The following is a 17,693-nucleotide window of genomic DNA, read 5'->3' on the forward strand; positions in this document are numbered from 1 at the left end:
TTTCCAAAGCTACATTCACTTTAAGACAACTGTGCTTAAAACTTAAAACTAGGTCACAAAACCTAGCTCAAATGCTAGCTTCTAATAAAAACCATAGGAAATGGGGTATTTTCATTACTTGGATTGTGAAACTATAGGCAGAAATAAAAGGGAAGCAGAGCTCCATGATGAGTCTGCAGCATAGTATTTATGTTATTCTCATGGGAGTACACAAGTGTGTGAGCACATTTTTATCTCAGACATTTCTGTAAAGGAAGTTAAGAATCATGGAGCACTATACTCTGTATGGTGAAGTATCCTTTGCTATATAATGTAACTAGAAATATGAAATAATGTAAGACAGAATGCTACAAAATCATAGCCATAATGAAGCAAAGGTACTTTGCTGGTCCTTTTTCAGGTATTTACTTAATAATTTATTTGCTTGGATTTTAAGGTTTGTGATATCCTGCTGATCTAGGTAATTATACATCAAAATATGGGAGAGTCAGAGCCAGGCGGTGTTTACCTCTCTCCATGGTACTAGCTTACAGATAATAAACAATAAAGTCAGTTTGCCAAAAGATTAATTTATTATGCTATTAGTAATTTATTAATAATTATTGAAAATGTATGCAGTCAGTCCTGCCTGCAGCATTAAAAAAAAAAAAATGTTCTTTACACTTCCAATTTTAGACATGCAGAAGTTTTGTCAAATGTATTACAAGCCCATAAAATTCTCCCATTGAAAAGGCAACAAAATGAAACTAAAGTTAGATAAATTTTATACCATGTACTTTTGGAAAAAAACCACCAATAATCAGGAGCTCTGAAGATTGCCTTCCCAGGATTATATTCCAATTTATTGCTAGCACAGTGTGAAGGAGTCAAAGTATCAGGCAGAACCAGAACTACTGTGCATCCATCCTGCTTCTGAATCCCACATCCCATGAAAAATGGGTTTTCCTGGCAAGCTCCCAGAACCATAAATTAGTCTGGGCCGGAAGGGAACTGAAAGGCCGCCTAGTCCAACCCCCCGCGATGAGCAGGGGCACCTTCCCCTGGACCCTGCTCGGAGGATGTACAGCATCGGAGCCTGATGTACAGCATCGGAGCCTGATGTACAGCATCGGAGCCTGATGTACAGCATCGCTCTGCCCCCGCCCCGCGCCCGGGGCCCGGCAGGCGCTGAGTACTGAGCTCTCAGCCCCAGCAGGAGCAGCAGAGGCTCCAGATGCTCCAGCTGGGATCTCTGTCCCCATTGCTGCGCTGCCGGACCGCGGGAGGAGATTTGAGTCCAGGTAACCGCACAAACCCCTTTGCAATGCTCCAGCTTCCGACTCTTAAACCATCCTCTCTGCTGTTCGCGTCACCTGTTTCTTGCTGCCCAGATCAGTCGGACACGGCTGTAACTCAGAATCCAGCAAGGGAGCGGTGCCGGCACATCCCTCCTGCCAGCAGAGCATCCCGCCGCTCCGGGAGCCGCACCGCCGCGGCCGGGCTGGAAGAGGTCAGTGCAGCCTTGCTCCCCCTTCACAGCGCTCTCTCCAGTCGGGAAGGGGGTGCGTTTTGCTTTTCGGGGAGCACACCGAGGGTACCGGCTCACCCCGAGAGCAGGAGCCCCGCAGTCCGCGCAGCGCCGACCCAGAGGCGCCGCCGAGCGCCGGCGGGGAAGGGACCGGGCAGCGCCTCTGGGCTCCCAGGAGAGCGCTATCCCCCTGGCATGGCTGGGCACTTTGGGGGAGCCCCAGGCTGAGCACTGTCACCCTGGGATGGCTGGGCACTTCGGGGGAGCCCGAGGCTGAGCGCTGTCCCCCTGGCAGGGCTGGGCACTTTGGGGGAGCCCGAGGGTGAGCGCTGTCCCCCTGGCAGGGCTGGGCACTTTGGGGGAGCCCGAGGGTGAGCGCTGTCCCCCTGGCAGGGCTGGGCACTTTGGGGGAGCCCGAGGCTGAGCGCTGTCCCCCTGGCAGGGCTGGGCACTTTGGGGGAGCCCGAGGGTGAGAGCTGTCCCCCTGGGATGGCTGGGCACTTTGGGGGAGCCCCAGGCTTAGCGCTGTCACCCTGGGATGGCTTTGGGGGGAACCCCAGGCTGGGCACTGTCCCCGAGCGGCGCTCCCACGATGTGGGAGGAGGGAAGGGGCAGCCACTGGGACACTTGGCTGCTGGCGAAGCCCTTGGTGATCTTCCTTTGCTGCCATCAGGGTGCCAGTGGAAGCATATGTGAGATTTTGGCGGTTGGATGTGCCAGAGGAGACAGCCTAGTGAAGAGCAGAGGTCTCACTTATTTTTCCCCACTTCCAGGTCATCCTCACCACCAGTGAGCCTAGCCATCCTCTCCTGTAGCCATGGAAAACTCCTCCCTCCCTGAAATCAATTCCTCATGTGCAGACTGCACTGGAAGAGGACATGGGAGTCTGAATATGTCCACTACTCCAGTAAGCCCCAGGTACTACATCACAGTGCCTGTCATCTACTCTGTCATCTGTGCCGTGGGACTGACAGGCAACACTGCTGTCATCTATGTCATTCTCAAAGCACCAAAGATGAAAACAGTAACCAACATCTTCATCCTCAACCTGGCCATTGCTGATGAACTCTTTACCCTGGTGCTGCCCATCAATATAGCTGACTACCTGCTCCTGCAGTGGCCCTTTGGAGAGTTCATGTGCAAGCTCATCATCTCCATAGACCAATACAACATTTTCTCCAGCATCTACTTCCTCACTGTCATGAGCATCGACCGCTACCTCGTTGTGGCAGCCACCACCAAGTCCAGGAAGGTGTCCTACCGTACCTACCGAGCAGCCAAGATTGTCAGCCTCTGTGTCTGGTCCTTTGTCACCATCATCATCCTGCCCTTCGCCGTCTTTGCCAAGATACACGAGGAGCAGGGGCGCTCCCACTGCGTCTTCATGTTCCCGCATCCCGAGAGCGTGTGGTGGAAAGGCAGTCGGATCTACACCCTTATATTAGGCTTTGTTATCCCAGTGTCCACCATCTGTACCCTGTACACCACCATGCTGTGCAGACTGAGACACGTGCAGCTCCACTGCAATGCAAAAGCTCTGGACAAAGCCAAAAAAAAGGTGACGCTGATGGTGGTTGCTATCCTGGGTGTGTGTCTGCTCTGCTGGACGCCCTTTCACCTTAGCACAGTGGTGGCCCTAATCATGGACATCCCACAAACTCCCCTGGTCATTGGGATTTCCTATTTCATCACCAGCCTAAGCTATGCCAACAGCTGCTTCAACCCTTGCCTGTACGCCTTTCTGGATGAAAGCTTCCGGAGGAGCTTTCGAAGACTGATCGATTGCAGAGCCACCTCATAAAGCCAGCCCAGCCCTCTCTCCTGTGTCCCTCTCACAGTCACCTGCTTTTCCTGGGTGATTCCAGCCCAGAGAGTGCTTTCTCTCCAGTCTCCTTGTGATGGCCCACTGGGCTTCAGGTTGTTGCACTACCCAAGACATGAACTGGGGCCGGGTGGATCTCTCTCACCTGTCCTGCACTCATTTCCTTAGCACTGCCCTGGCTTTTTTTGTTAGTTTATTTGTGGGGTTTTTTTTGTTTTTTGTTTTTTTTTTTTAATTCCTTCTCTCTAATGCTCTTTCTGACCTGGGTTTGGAGCTCACAGAGCTGTCACAGCTCCCTTTTCCCTTTTAAAAGGCATTGCTTTGTGAACTCAAGCCACATGACTGTCTAAACTATCAGTGATTTGTAAAGCTCAATAAAAGTGTGTTACCAAGTGTCTTGCTTAATAATACCACAGCCTCTTTCCTACCTACGGGACCTGCTTACCAAAGTCTTGCAAACTTAGCAACAACTCCAAAGGATAAGGAATAAACAAAGGAATTGAACTCATTTCATTTTAAAGGAGAGTAAGATAAGGCAGTCAAAATCCATGATAACATGTAAGAGAGATATCAGTCTGAACTTCAAAAAAAAAAGAGCAACCCCTCCCTAGTGAATAAAAGACACAGATATGGGTTTGGAGCCACTTGCTGCAGAAAATAGCTTAACAGTGCACTTGGTCATTGTAGTTTGCAAAAAATGCAGCTTTTGTTTATATCAGAAGTGGTGATTACTTTATAATTTGACATGTGTTTATGGGCTGTTGCACTTACAGATATTTATTTTGTGGTCCTAGAAAAGAGAATCAGAAGCTATCTTCAGAACCAGTAACTTTTTAAGGGTTTGAAAAGATCCTTCTGAAACATGGGAATATCCTGACTTCTTCCCTTAGAAATCACAAATAACTTGCAGGGATTAGGCTACTTTTAAACTATATCTCTCACATATCTCCACCTTTTGGTAAGATTTATTAATATTTTTCTTAAGAAGGAGAAGTGAAATAAAAATATTTTTAAAAAACCCCAAAAAGATAAGTGAATTTTGCCTGAAGGAGGAGAGAGAAGGTGAATGAAAGTTTCACTAGAATTCACATGCCCAAACACTGTATGAGGAGGATTCTTCCTCCAGTCTCATTTCCTCTTTTAGCCCTCTAAGGAAAACTGCAAAAATGTTGAGGACTGAGAAAGTATTTGCAATCAGTTAATATTTCTCACCTTAGTGGTCTTCACTGCACTTCCCTGCAGCAGATTCTAAGTCCGTGTAACACAATTTTTGTTAGATATTTTCCCCTCCACTGAACACAGAGAGACTGGGAAATGTGGCTAAGGATTTGCCTTTCCACCCAGACAGGAGGTCCTGATGGCTGTCAGGAGACGCATAAGGATTTGTATGGCACATGCAGGTTGCTCCTGTGAGACTTTGCACCAGCTCCTTTCCCACTGCTGCAGTTTAAAGTCCTGCCATAGGCATATAGAAAGTTTCCTTCACTAAATCCTCCCACTAAAACTCCAAATAAAAATTTTACTCACAGATTTTAGCAATTATGCATGCCTGATACTTTATAATAACATATAACTGGGTTGATAATTAAATCATTTCTCCTTATAAGACATTAATATTCCCTGAGACAGTCAGTGCTAAGTTCAACACCCAGTTTAGCAGTTATGGAAATGGAAGTACTCCTTTGGGGAATGAAAGTGTTGTTCTGTTTCCCTGGGGGCAGAATGATCTGACTTCCATCAGACACAGAAGCTGGTGTTTGAGAGAGCAAGCCCAAAAGGTGTGGAGTAACCATATCCACACCTCATAGAAAAAATGTGCTTCAAGAACCAGCATCCCACACTTTATCTTTCTGCCTGAAACAAAAGGTAATTAGCTTTTCCCACCATCTGCCTGGTGATCAGTCACTTGCCATGGAGAGAGAATTTAGTCTGTATGGACCAAGCAGCAAAATCTCTCTTTGTTTAAGCTGCTGCTACACACACCACCTCTCTTGTATTCTTTAGTCATCATCTTCACAACAACATTATTTGCTTAAAGACTAGATACAACTTAAAAAGTAAACAGTTCTATTCTCAGAAAAGACATGTGCAGCACCATTGTGCTCTCACGGTTCTGATCCTTCCCTGAAAACTGACAAATGGCAGTAAAATAAAATTCCCTGTCCAACAGTCACATTAGTGGCACAGATTTGAACATTGTTTGTAGTAGCGACGACCTAAGTGCTTTGGTCATGCTGCTATGCAAATAATTTTGTCTCATCATCTGTCAGGACTTCTTTTTACCCCAGAAATATCACTGAAACTTTGGTAGTTTTGTTGTGCTTCTGAAAAACATACTCTGTACCTATACATCAAATGCATTTCTAAGATGCTGACAGGTAGTAAGTTATAGGAACAGTCTGATTTGTCCATTTTTATCTAGATTTGAATACCAAAATTTTAATTTTTCCTGAACAAGCTGGTTCAAGTTCTTAAATAAATAAACAACTTTCTAATCTAGATCAATGTGGAGAGGGTTCTTTAAAATCTTTGTATTTCTCAGGAAATGGGGAAGCATTTTAAAATATGCCTTTCCTCTTAGTCAATGTTTCATTTCATTCCCTGTCACAGACATCTTTTATGAAAAATCCTTTCCTTAGGACTTTTCCTCCTGAGAAGCTGAGAGACCTCAGGAACAAAATGTAAACAATGGTTATCTGCTGCTGTGGAATGCAACAGGTGGATCTGTGATTGGTCTCATGTGGTTGTTTCTAATTAATGGCCAATCACAGTGAGCTGGCTCAGACAGAGAGTGCGAGCCACAAGCCTTTGTTATTCATTCCTTCTTTTTCTATTCTAGCTAGCCTTCTGATGAAATCCTTTCTTCTATTCTTTTAGTATAGCTTTAATGTAACATATACCATAAAATAATAAATCAAGCCTTCTGAAACACGGAGTCAGATCCTCGTCTCTTCCCTCATCCAAGAACCCCTGTGAACGTGGTCACACTTCCCCATGCTCATTTTTCATTTTCCAAAGGGGAAAATATAAGAAGAACTATCTAATAGCAAATTTCACTTTGAGGTGTCTTGGACTGCTTGTCTTTTTTCTATTAGAATCATAAAAATGCAAACAGAGTATCACCCGTGGTGATGTTATCCTTCACTAAATTCGCTCTCATTCTGAAGCCACATCTTAGCTGTTCTTCATAGCAGGGTGAACATCTGAGAAGAATTCACTGTTTCTCCAAGTGCCTGGAGTTTTCCCAGGGTTGTTGGTCACAGAGCTGGCTGAGCCTTGAGCAAAGCCCGGTTCTGACAGGGGTGCTCAGCTCGGTTTCAGGCACTGGGCAGTGCCACCTCGCACAGCTCTGCTGTCTGCAGCGTCTGTGGCACATCCAGGAGCCTTTCACTCTGTAGGCATTGCAGGCTGGCATCCACTTGGAGGAGGAAGTTGAGCCTGGAGAGCCTGGGGAGGGTTCTCATTGTTAAGTAATGCCCCCTCTCATCTTGCAGGGCTTCAATATGGGAACACAAGACTTAGTTCTTCTCTCAGCATATGCCCTTTTCATTTGGGAGACAGAACATTCTGGCAGAGCCTACATGTGACCCAAACCAGCATTCAGCAGGAGAGGGAGAGGCTCAATTTTCAATACTGCTGGCAGCAAGAGTGACTTGGTGTTGTATAGAAGCAGAACTTTGGCTCCCAGAGTGGGAATAGCTGATAAAAAATAAAAATAAATTTGCTCCACTTAAATATTTCTTTTTTTATTTCTGGAGGAGGAAATAAAAATGCTCCTGTTCAGCCCATATATAACCAGCTATAATGAACAGTGGTACATTGTGAGACAGTAGAGTTGCTGTAAGGCAGTATTTTTTATATATGGAAGTATTTTATATGTATGAAAATTGGAAAATAAAAATGAATCTGTTTTCCCCTCAGGATAGCTATAACTTGTAACTTATATTGCAGATATTTGATACAGACTTCCAGAGGAAAAGCAGAAAAAACCAGAGAAACGGATTATATAAATAAGTAAATTGAACAGAATTAAATTTTCTGGCTGCTCATGCTTCATAATAAATAGAATAGAATTAAATTTCCTGGCTGCTCATGCTTCATCCTTCCCCTCTGTTTATACCACCCTGAATGGTGTTAAATTCAGCATTTTGAACTTCTGGACACTTCTTAAAAGCCTGCAGCAAATTTGGGGTGGAGGCCGGGGGGGGAGGGCAGGGATTCTTGGAGGGAGGCAAAAGGTGGAAGGAGTAGACAGGGCTGCATTCTCAGGACTGTGGTTAGTTAGAGCACAAGGAGCATACACCTGTATGATGCCTGATCCTTGCTCTGAGGAAAGCAGGGATGGGAAAATTCTGGGACTCAGAAGGGTGTGAGCCTTTGATAAACACAAAGGATAACACCAGGTGTTTGATGTTTGATTGCAGTAAAGCCTCATAAGTCAAGGCTGAGAGAACTGTGTCATTTCTTTTCTGCTTAAGTCACCATTCAGCTTCTCACATGCCAAAACAATGTGATTAAACAGAACCAGACCTCCAGCTTGTGGTAGACTGTCAGCACCAAATCTCAATGCCTTGATGTGGGAACTCAGCACATCACTCCGGATGTCCAGAGTTACCAAGAGAACCCTTGGGGGTCTTGGAAATCCTGGAATGTTGCCAGGAGTGTTTGGTGGCTTGATTTTCATCCATCTACGGAAGTGACAGCAGTTTGAGGACGTGAAAATCACTTCGGAGTGAAGGGTGTAAAAAAGACACATTTCTAAGGTGAAATATAGGTTTTAGGGTTTCTGGTACAGGGGGGTTATGGAGACAAGATGGAGGGATCAGGGCGTGTCTCGTCCTTCTTCTTTCTTCTTCTTGTCATCCATCTTCTGTGGTGATGTTGGCACTTGGGGATTGGTTTATGGTGAAGGTGCACTTCCTAACATGGGTGAAAGGTATTGGGAAATAAAGGTAAATATCATGTACGTAGATTTTAGTATAAAAAGACATGACCGCCCCGTGGGTGGTCAGAGAGTGCCCTTGGCTGCCTTGCAGATCAGACCTCTGTTGGGCAGACAGAAAATTTTGTAGATTAGAAACAATAAACAATCTGAAGATCGAAAAACTGAAGAGTCCAGACTCATCCTTTGAAAGGCGTGCCGCCCAAGAACCACCCTACCCGTGTCGGGGCAGAGACAGACAGCCGGACCCGACACCTTGCCTTGTAAAAGACAAGCCCAGCTTTTCATGGACATCTTCCTATAGTGTCTATACAGCAAGCTATAGAGAGCCAGAGGCTAACACTGTGTGTGATTGTCAAGCACCCCTTCAGCCAGGAACCTGAGTCCATGTGTCCCTTGGTGGCTGAGACACATCCTGGGAGCTCTGGTTAAAGACATCTGGCAAAACAGATCTGGTATTCCATCAGGACCACGAGTTTCCTATAAATTTTGCTTTAAAATCATCCTGCCTACTTTCACAGCAATAGCATTTTTCCTGGCTACTCCTGATCCAGCTGCCCCAAATCCAAAAATGATATTGACCACCACTCCTGTGTTTCCAGTTCCAGAATGTTTCCAATTCCTGCTTCTTTTTATCAAAGAAAAAGATACTTTTTTTTCTAATTTGACAGCAAGATCTCCCACCTCTTTCTTGTACTTGGCCAAAATAAGTATGCCCATTTAAAAAAAAATTAATAATCTGTTTTTAAGTCTAATATTTTAACAATGTTTTTGTCATAAGGACTTTATTTTAAATAAGAATACACTAATTTTACTGAGTTCTATTTGAGCAGATGGAGTTTTTCTCTATGAGTTCAGAAGTTCTGGAATTTTAAGAGCCTGGAAATATAGTAAATATTCCTTTTCCAGAGACTATTCCCATGAGGCTCCCTTCAATGGCGTGACATCCAAAATCTTAAAAAAAAAAAAAAAATTGCTGATTAAAGGGATTGCTGATAGGGAAAAAAAATGATCTTCTATTCACCCAGTGCAGACAGCAGATGAAAGAGCAGTTTATAGGCTTGAATTTAACAGACCAACATTTAGTCTAACATTGATGCTGGTGTCTAACACACACAGCACAACTTGCAGCTGGCAAGTGCCCTGTGAGTGTTCACATGTACAAAGTAGACAAGTCGGCATCAAAAGACTGTGATTCTTTTACTCATTCTGGTAAGCAGCTGCTTATATGAGGAGCCCAATCATGACAGGGAAATAATTCTGTTCTTAACCCTGTCTGAGGCCTCATTGCTCACTAATGTCAGTAAGGATCTTTCAGACAAACAGTTACAGTACTCCCCAGCCCCCTCGGTTTTTCTGGTCTCTCTCTGCTTCAAAATAGTTCCACTGTGGAAAATAGAAAAATTTTCTTTCCCAACAGAGCAAGAGTTTTACATCGTTTTGCCAATTTAAAGTATGATTGCAACACGAGGCACCCTCTTTTTCTGCTTTACAAAGTAAAAGAAATTAAATTCTCCTTAAGTTTTATATATTTTCCATTTTCCCCACCTTCATTCATAGTCACCTTTAGGAAGCATGAAGAAGACGCACAAACCACCAACTTATTGCTATTTGAAGCTCCACAAATGCTTCCAAAATCTTTTTCTACTTGCAAAACCTTTATACCACCAGAGGGAGTTCAAAGACAAATTATTCAGCAAATGTACTGAGTGGAAACGAGTTTGTGCTGTCATGCCTGACCCTAAGCATGCGGTTTTCTATGTGAGGTGTCTTTTCCTCAAATTTTATTCAAATTCACTATGCTATGATAAACAGAATTATAATAAAATATCTTTAATAAAGGTCAGCATTTTCTAGAGGCGTGATCCTAAGCTTGCTTGCAATTTTTCTGTTTCTTTTTAAGCACCCATGTCCAGTGTACAGTTAGAATTCTCACCATTAAGAATGGTGTCTGGATGCAGCTGAAGACACAGCAGGTCCTGCACATTCCCACTTCCAGTCAGTCAGCCCCCCAGAGGGACTGGTTTGGGGAAGGACTGGGCAGGTGTCACTGACATAGAGAAGAAGCTGAGTCAGTTTGCAGAGGCCAACTCTCCTGCACCCCATCCCTCAAACCAGGGCAGCCCTGTGGAGCCCCAGCAGCCTCTGGGCAGGATCTGTGTGTCTCTGTACTCTGCTTCACACTATTTTCATTAGCTGGAAATTTTTTCCCCATTTGCCTTTTTCCTGTCCCTGGTTCCTATTATGCCCAGACTGTATTTAATGTTTTGGACACTTCCCCTCCTTTCAGCTTTCAGCCCCGAGATGGCACTGGTTCTTCACTGACAAGCCATCGCTGTTTTCCTAAACCAGAGTTAAAGAATAAAAAAAACATGTTCCTGAGAGCTAACTTGGACACTGTGTTAGAAGATAATACAAATCAGCAAGGGGAAACAAAAATACGGTTTCTCTTATTGTAAAATATATATTAAATAACATAACATTATACATTTTTTAAAAATGGAGATCAGTACTTTTTAACAGGTATTCGTTGAACAAGGTATGCTGAAATCATAGGAGTAGTTTCGGTTAAACCTAGATTAAAATTCCTTTATGCTCCCAGATTCAAATTTTTAGTTCTGACACTACACAGATCAGTAAAGGAAGAGATTCTCAATGGAAATTCCCAAGTCCTTAAACAAAACTGGGGATTTTCTTTAGGGAAGATATGTCCAAAAGATTCAATTTTTAAGGTGTATATTGAGGAAAAGAAAAGCTGTATGATTCTAATAATGAGCAAGTAGCTTAATAATTTAAATATCTGGCAGAATTCTCAGGAGCTGTAGGTAGTGCAATGGGCTTGGATACAGTTAGTGAGATTTTCATAAACGAGTAGCCAACAGTGTAAGATGTGTTTATAGAATACTACAGGCTCAGGTGTTGCTGCAGTCCCCTCCAATACTGCAGTGCATATTTATGTTTGTTATTTGATGGAAGATCTGCAACATGCCCCTGTGGCAGCAGATCCCTGTGGGAGGAAATCTGGGCTACCAAGACACCTCTGCTGGGTAAGCACCCCTCAGCTCTAGCTCTGAGGTGTTTTCCCTCTGCATTACATCCCTGCCTACTGAGGCCAACTCAAATCAGGGGGAAAATGTTGAAATAGTGGAGGTGCTGGTTGATTATTATTTACTGCTGGTACTGTGGTAGCACTGAGATCCTAACTAGTCTGGGTTATCATGGTAGATATTCACCCATGTACAGAAGAGTAAAAAACTGCACAAGAGAATTTGCAAACAAAGAGATTTTACTTTTCTGGGGACACTGGTCTCCTGGAACACCAAGAGGTTCCTGAGCCTGCTTCCCTCCTTGTCTCAGGAGAGACGTGTGCTCCCCAAGGTGTATATTTCTCTTCTGCATTACATTCACCTTAAAACTGAAGCTGAAAAATTGCACATGGGCTTTTATGCCTCACTTGCTGAACATGTGTTAGAAAATGGATCTTCTTTATTTCTAAAGAAATAACAATGCTGGTTTCTGGTTGGCATAGTGACATAGCAGCAGTATGCTATATAAAACCACCATGTGATTTATGTTAGGTACCTATAGAAGCTATTGTCTTCATCTTTGATGAGCCCTAGAGTTTGGCATTTGTTCTCTGTGATGGGCTAAAGCTACTCAACTATCAGCAAGACCTAGTGTGATAGATCATTGCTGGTTTGTGGTGCTGCAACATGTGATGGGAAATTTGGACAACTAAATATGTAAATTTATTATGAAGAGAGAAAGCAACTAGCTCTCATTTTTGGACATACCTTGAACATTTAAAAAAATCAAACCAAAACCTAAAAAAACCTCACCAAACCTATCTTCTAAGGAGCACTGAAGTATTAAAAGGAAAAGATTCAAAAGATTATGGTGATTTTTTCCTTCTTTCCAAGTTTTGATACTTCTCTGATATGCCTGTTTATTCACAGAGGCTGTATGTGGTAAAGAGAATTCTAAAATGCTAAACATCTCAAAAACTGCTATTCCCAAAAAACTTAGAACAAACTTCAACTCTGTTGACAAACTTTCTTGGTGTGATGAAGAGTTCTGCTGACTCTTACTTAAAATGCACTAAAATCAAAAACACAGCAAGAAATGTCCCCTAGCTAAATTAATCCTGGTAGAAATAGCTTAGAATACTTCTAAATAAGCCAAGTCAAGGCAGAATAAATGACTGAAGAACCAATGCAGAAATCACTCTAATAGACCCTACTGTAGTTAGTAAACATGTTTTGATTTTTTTCCCTATATCAATTACTGGCCTCTCATTCAAGGTTGATTAAATTTGAAATGGCCAGTTTCCATCCTCTGTGACCAGGCAGTAAATGAAGTGGGTCTCGGTGGCTATACTACACATTTAATTTTTTCCCATGTTTTTAAAAACCACTTCCAATCAGTCACAGTACTACAGTCAGAAGAATTCAAGAAAAAAAAAAAACACATTGTAAAATGCTGGAACAAATTGACTATTTCAGACTTACCATTCTACATCAAACCAATGGTGTCTTATGTCAAGTAGTCTATTTTTAATGGATCTTGAATTATGTCTCCTGATGCGGTGATGTACAGCTGTTTTCAAGGACATTATTACATAATGTCTGTGCGCAGGTGGCAAACATTGCTACCTGTCAGAATTAAATCTTTCAAGGCAGAAATAGAAACTTTTACAATTCCTTCTGTTATTTGTACAATGAGAGCATACAGTGGTCCAAATAGGATTCTCATGGACTGGGAATTCTGCAAAACACAGACTATAAAATTTTGGTCATAAATATAATCAAATCTAGTCTCTTTAAGACAAAGAAATGAGTGGGCAAAGGAGGAAGTTTTAAAGCATCTTAAAGGTAGGAGATGCAAAGAAAATACAGAAATTATGGATAAACCTAGATTTCTTTCCAAAATATGGCCTGAAAATTCAGAAGAAAAATTATAAAAGAGAAAAAAAAAATCTGTCAGCTGTCTCACAAGATAGAACAGGTGAGCAGATGATCCCACTTTTTGCATGGTCCAATTCCATTCACCAGTTATAATTGTTCATGGAAGCAGTGTGTTCCATCCACTCACCATCTGCTAGAGAGATGAAGAATAAGGATATACCTAAAGCAAGAATGATTACCTATTCTAGTTTATCATAGCATTTGAAAGAAAACTAGACTTATATACAATGCCATTATTTATCCAATATATGACTTTATTATCAGCACATACATGCTATGTTAGATTCACTCTTCAAAACAGCTCTATAGTTAAGACAGATCTCACATACTATTCTGGGGGAGTCCAGGTTCTGCTGGTTTTACTCAAGTTTAGAAGTTGTTCACTGAGGATGTTAAGTCAGGACCTTCTTTTCCTTCTGTGCTTACCTCTGCCCTATCAGTCATCCCATCAATCTCTCTTTACAAGCTCACAGGTGCTCTGCAAAAATAATTTCCTCTACTTTTTCAGGGTCTTTAACATGTCCCTATCAGAGACCCAAACTTCACTGTGCATTTCCTCTTGTTTTCTGAATTGCCTCAACAAAGTTTATGCCACCACTAAAATGGAATGAAGAAACATGTTCATTATCGATGTGTCAGCTGCTCTTCTGTTCCTCTCTTATCCACTTTTAGGAGACTCCAGCACACCCTGCACAATGTTTCCCACTGCTCCTGCAAGAGGAATTTATAATTTATGGTGTGCTGCAAAACTTTTAGGAATTGCAATCTACCTGCTAAGTACACACCTGTGAGGGGCCATGAAGAAAAGCAAAGCAAAGCAAGGCAGCAGCAGCAATGTTAATTCTGAGGGGATGGAAAATGTGGCATAAGTGAATAACTGCTTTGTTTGTTGTTAAAACATGTTTGTACTGAGAAAGACATCTTGCAGCAACTTCTTAAAAGAGAATCTAACCCAAAGTAGCTGATATTAATAGGAATGGGGAGAAGAATGGCTCTCAGATGCTCCCATGCTGGGGATGCTTCACACTGTCTAAGGAACCCAATACAATTCTCAAACAAGGGCTATGAATCTCCTCAACATGCAATAGTAAAATTACCAGATGCTATACTTGCATATGTGCATAAGTCATTGCTAAACACATAAATAAATGAAGAAATTTATGGCACTAGATGAGGAATTTACAGACTTAATTTCTTTTTTATTAGATTGCAGAGAAAAAAAAAAGAATATTATGAACAAAAGATGTGGCTAAGCAGTAAAAGCTATAGTACTAATATTTACAAGGAATCAGCCAATCTTAATAATTTACTAAAATAACGAAAATCATCCAAATCTGATGTAAAATTTTCAACCACTTTCCCAGCAATTTTATTGCAATTAACAGGTACAAAAACTGTGCCTTCAATAGTGTTCATAGTACATTATTTATATATGATAACATAGTATGTTAATTCAATTGCTCCAAAGTTAAATTAAAATTTTGGGGTTTTTTACTTTCTAACAGAAGATTTTACTAGGCAATATTTTATTATTATTATTAAACAAAAATATCTGATTGTCAGGTTTTATGTTTTTATTGCATGTTATATGTGTAGTACTGTAGCTACAAAATGCTAAGTAGAAAACTATGGCTAAAAGTGAATTTTCTGCATATATGCAACTCTGCTTACAAAAATAAAAAGCAATTGCAAGTGCCTGAGAAATTTATGCACTGTGTAATTACAAGGTGCTAGAAGTACAATTATAGACTTGCTAATAAGCTTTTCATTTCCTTCCACTTTATTTTAAATATTGCTTCATCTTAGATGATTTCTTTCTTTCTTTCATAACAAGAGAAGGTTTTCCAAAATGAGGATTTTTATAGAGCTTCACTATTTGTTTTACAAGGGAATAAGTTTCCAGAAACTGTTTATATTCAGCAATAAGCTCTTACATAACAACTTTATTTTAAATAGAGTAAGTTTATGAAAACCTCCTAGAGCACCTCAGTTCAATGAAAATTAAATCAGAGCTGTTCAGTATATTCCACTCCTTGGAATCAAATGTAGTTTGGATGGGAAGAAAACAACAACCAAACAAAATAACCTCCCCGGTCGTTGAAATTACGCATGCAAACCTTGGCTATATTTATCTGGAAGCAGCTACTTCACCACAGCCAGAGTAAGGATGATTGTTCTTTCCATCATTAACCTTAAGATCAAGGGGAAAAATCAACTCTTCAGAGAAACAGGGAGCAACAGGAAAGAATTTGCTGTAGGAAGGATGATGAGCATACACAAAAAGCAAGGACAAAACCCAGTATAGGAATCCTTGACACTGTCTTTTCATGCTCACTTTGTACCTTTCAGTGAATAAATGATGCATTTATTGTTTAAAAAGTCTCATCCTTCCTTCTGCAAGGAAGGATGTGCAGTTGAGGTGCTCTTTGCAGTCTCATTTAGTTACCAGTCCAAAGGCTGCCTAATTCTGCCTCTGTACCAGTTTAAAGGAAAGGGGCCCTGCAGTAGGGATGTGCTAACAAAGAGCCTCCCTGAGGATCCTGGATCCTCAACACCAAAGGCTGTGTTTGTCTACCACAAATCTAATTATTTCCTGGGTTGCAAATAGGTGTTTTTCAATCTAACCAGAGTTTGATCTGTATCCAAGACCTTTCTTGTTTTCACTGCAGCTGTCATGTCTGAATACAGAAACCCATTCTCAATAAACCTGCACTTTTTAGGAAGTTACTTTAACACAAGTATTTCCAATTGCCTCTGACAAAGACTTTGTAAAAGCAATTTTATTTTTTCTGACTGTTTGCCTACATGGTAACAGAGACAAAAGAGCCATGTAGCACATCATACCTCCTGTGTTGTTTGTAAATACATCTTCACTAACATGAGCACAACAGGTGGCACCTGGTCTGAGCAGCAAGCTTCAACCACTAATGGATGCAACAAAGACACATTGCAGGGACAGAATAATTTCTCTGTAGAAAAATACAAGAGTGAGCACAGTATTTTCTCCATTTTGCCAATGGTCTCCCAAAGTAACAGCAGAAGCCAGGTCTTTTCAGGAGTCATATGGTAATCAAGGGCAACATAGGCTTTGAAAAACATTTACCTCAGTAAACCCCCTGCCACGCTGTCTCAGGTCAGCTCATGCTGGGATCACACAAATATTCCTTTCCTCTTCAAGAATATGGCTTTGCCTTACAATAAAATTGCATGGTTCACTCTTTTCACAGCAGCATATATATATATATATATATATATATATATATATATATATATATATATATATATATTTAACAACCTACTGAGACATCTGTATCAAAAATAAACAAATTGTCATAAATAGAAATTTTCAGAAAAATGAGGCATGTGTTGGTATTGTGAATGTATATATATATACATATATATATATATGCACACTCACTTCTGCCTCTGTCTCCAAAGCAACATCTGCTCAAAAGCCCTTTTAGCATGCAGTACCGTGGAACAGCTGGGAACACCTTAATAACTTTCTGCAAAGAGCAGCTGAACTCTCTATAATAAAAAAACCTCTCCATCTGAACCTATCTTACACATCTTTCCATTTCCATGAAAATCCTAGTCAAACAGTGAAGGATTTTTTTTTCCTTCTGCACAAATCAGGAACTTTTGAAATATGCTAAACTGGAGAAATAACACAAACAAAAAATAATTCTGAGCATGTAATCTAAGTCATTTTTATTATCCCTCTCCTCTTATGAGAGATACCTACTCAAAATTCAATGAGGTGAGAATGGAGACATGCATGCCAAAAATTTAATGCAGAATGTGTTGTAAAATTATAAATACATTTCAAAGCAAAAGTGTTGTTCAGGGTTGGAAAAGTGGGAATAAATAAATAGAAAAGGTCTGGTAACATGCTGTCCAAATTTTGAGGTTGTTTTTGCCATCCCCTGTGAACCAGCTCCTCAGGGGGGAATTCTGCCTAACTGAAAATACAACGACCAGATTCTGGCAACCTGCTTTAGCTGAGCAGAAGATGGAAATGTCTTTAACTGTGCTTTCTTGAAGTACAAGCTAAGGAGTCATCTAGTTATCAAAAACCCTAAGAAGGAAAAATAATCTTTGCACTGCCAGAAAGGCGTTTCAAGTTACCTTATGGCTGTTACAGGCTGATTAATCACAATTTATATCAAGATGTTCACCTTCAAGAGGAAATATTTTCTCACTGAAATTTCCAAGAGACAGCATTTTATCCAAGCAGATGGGTGCTGGAAACAGTTTTTCTTTAGAAAAAAACCTAATTCTGCCTTATTCAAAGTAAATGCTATTGACATTCTAATAATGATTTGTAGGATACAGGCAGTACACATATTTAGTTTCAGCCAGGTATATCATCTCACAGTTATGCAGGCCTATAGATTACATCAGTGGTTCTGTAATAACACAGTATTTCAATGAAATAGAAGAGATCATCTAAACACA

General features: G+C 41.2%; 1 protein-coding gene across 1 annotated transcript; it reads left to right on the top strand.

Moving 5' to 3' along the window:
- The first annotated feature begins 411 nt into the window (after nucleotides 1-411).
- NPBWR1 (neuropeptides B and W receptor 1) lies at nucleotides 412-4,361 on the top strand. Its single transcript, XM_071419431.1, has 2 exons — nucleotides 412-1,489; nucleotides 2,281-4,361. The coding sequence occupies exon 2, from the start codon at nucleotides 2,325-2,327 to the stop codon at nucleotides 3,306-3,308; it is 984 nt and encodes a 327-aa protein (XP_071275532.1). The 5' UTR covers nucleotides 412-1,489; nucleotides 2,281-2,324; the 3' UTR covers nucleotides 3,309-4,361.
- Nucleotides 4,362-17,693: the final 13,332 nt, after the last annotated feature.

Source organism: Agelaius tricolor, unplaced genomic scaffold (assembly GCF_023055355.1).
Source record: "Agelaius tricolor isolate 1412-34295 unplaced genomic scaffold, bAgeTri1.0.p SCAF_2, whole genome shotgun sequence".
Taxonomy (NCBI): Eukaryota; Metazoa; Chordata; class Aves; order Passeriformes; family Icteridae; genus Agelaius; species Agelaius tricolor.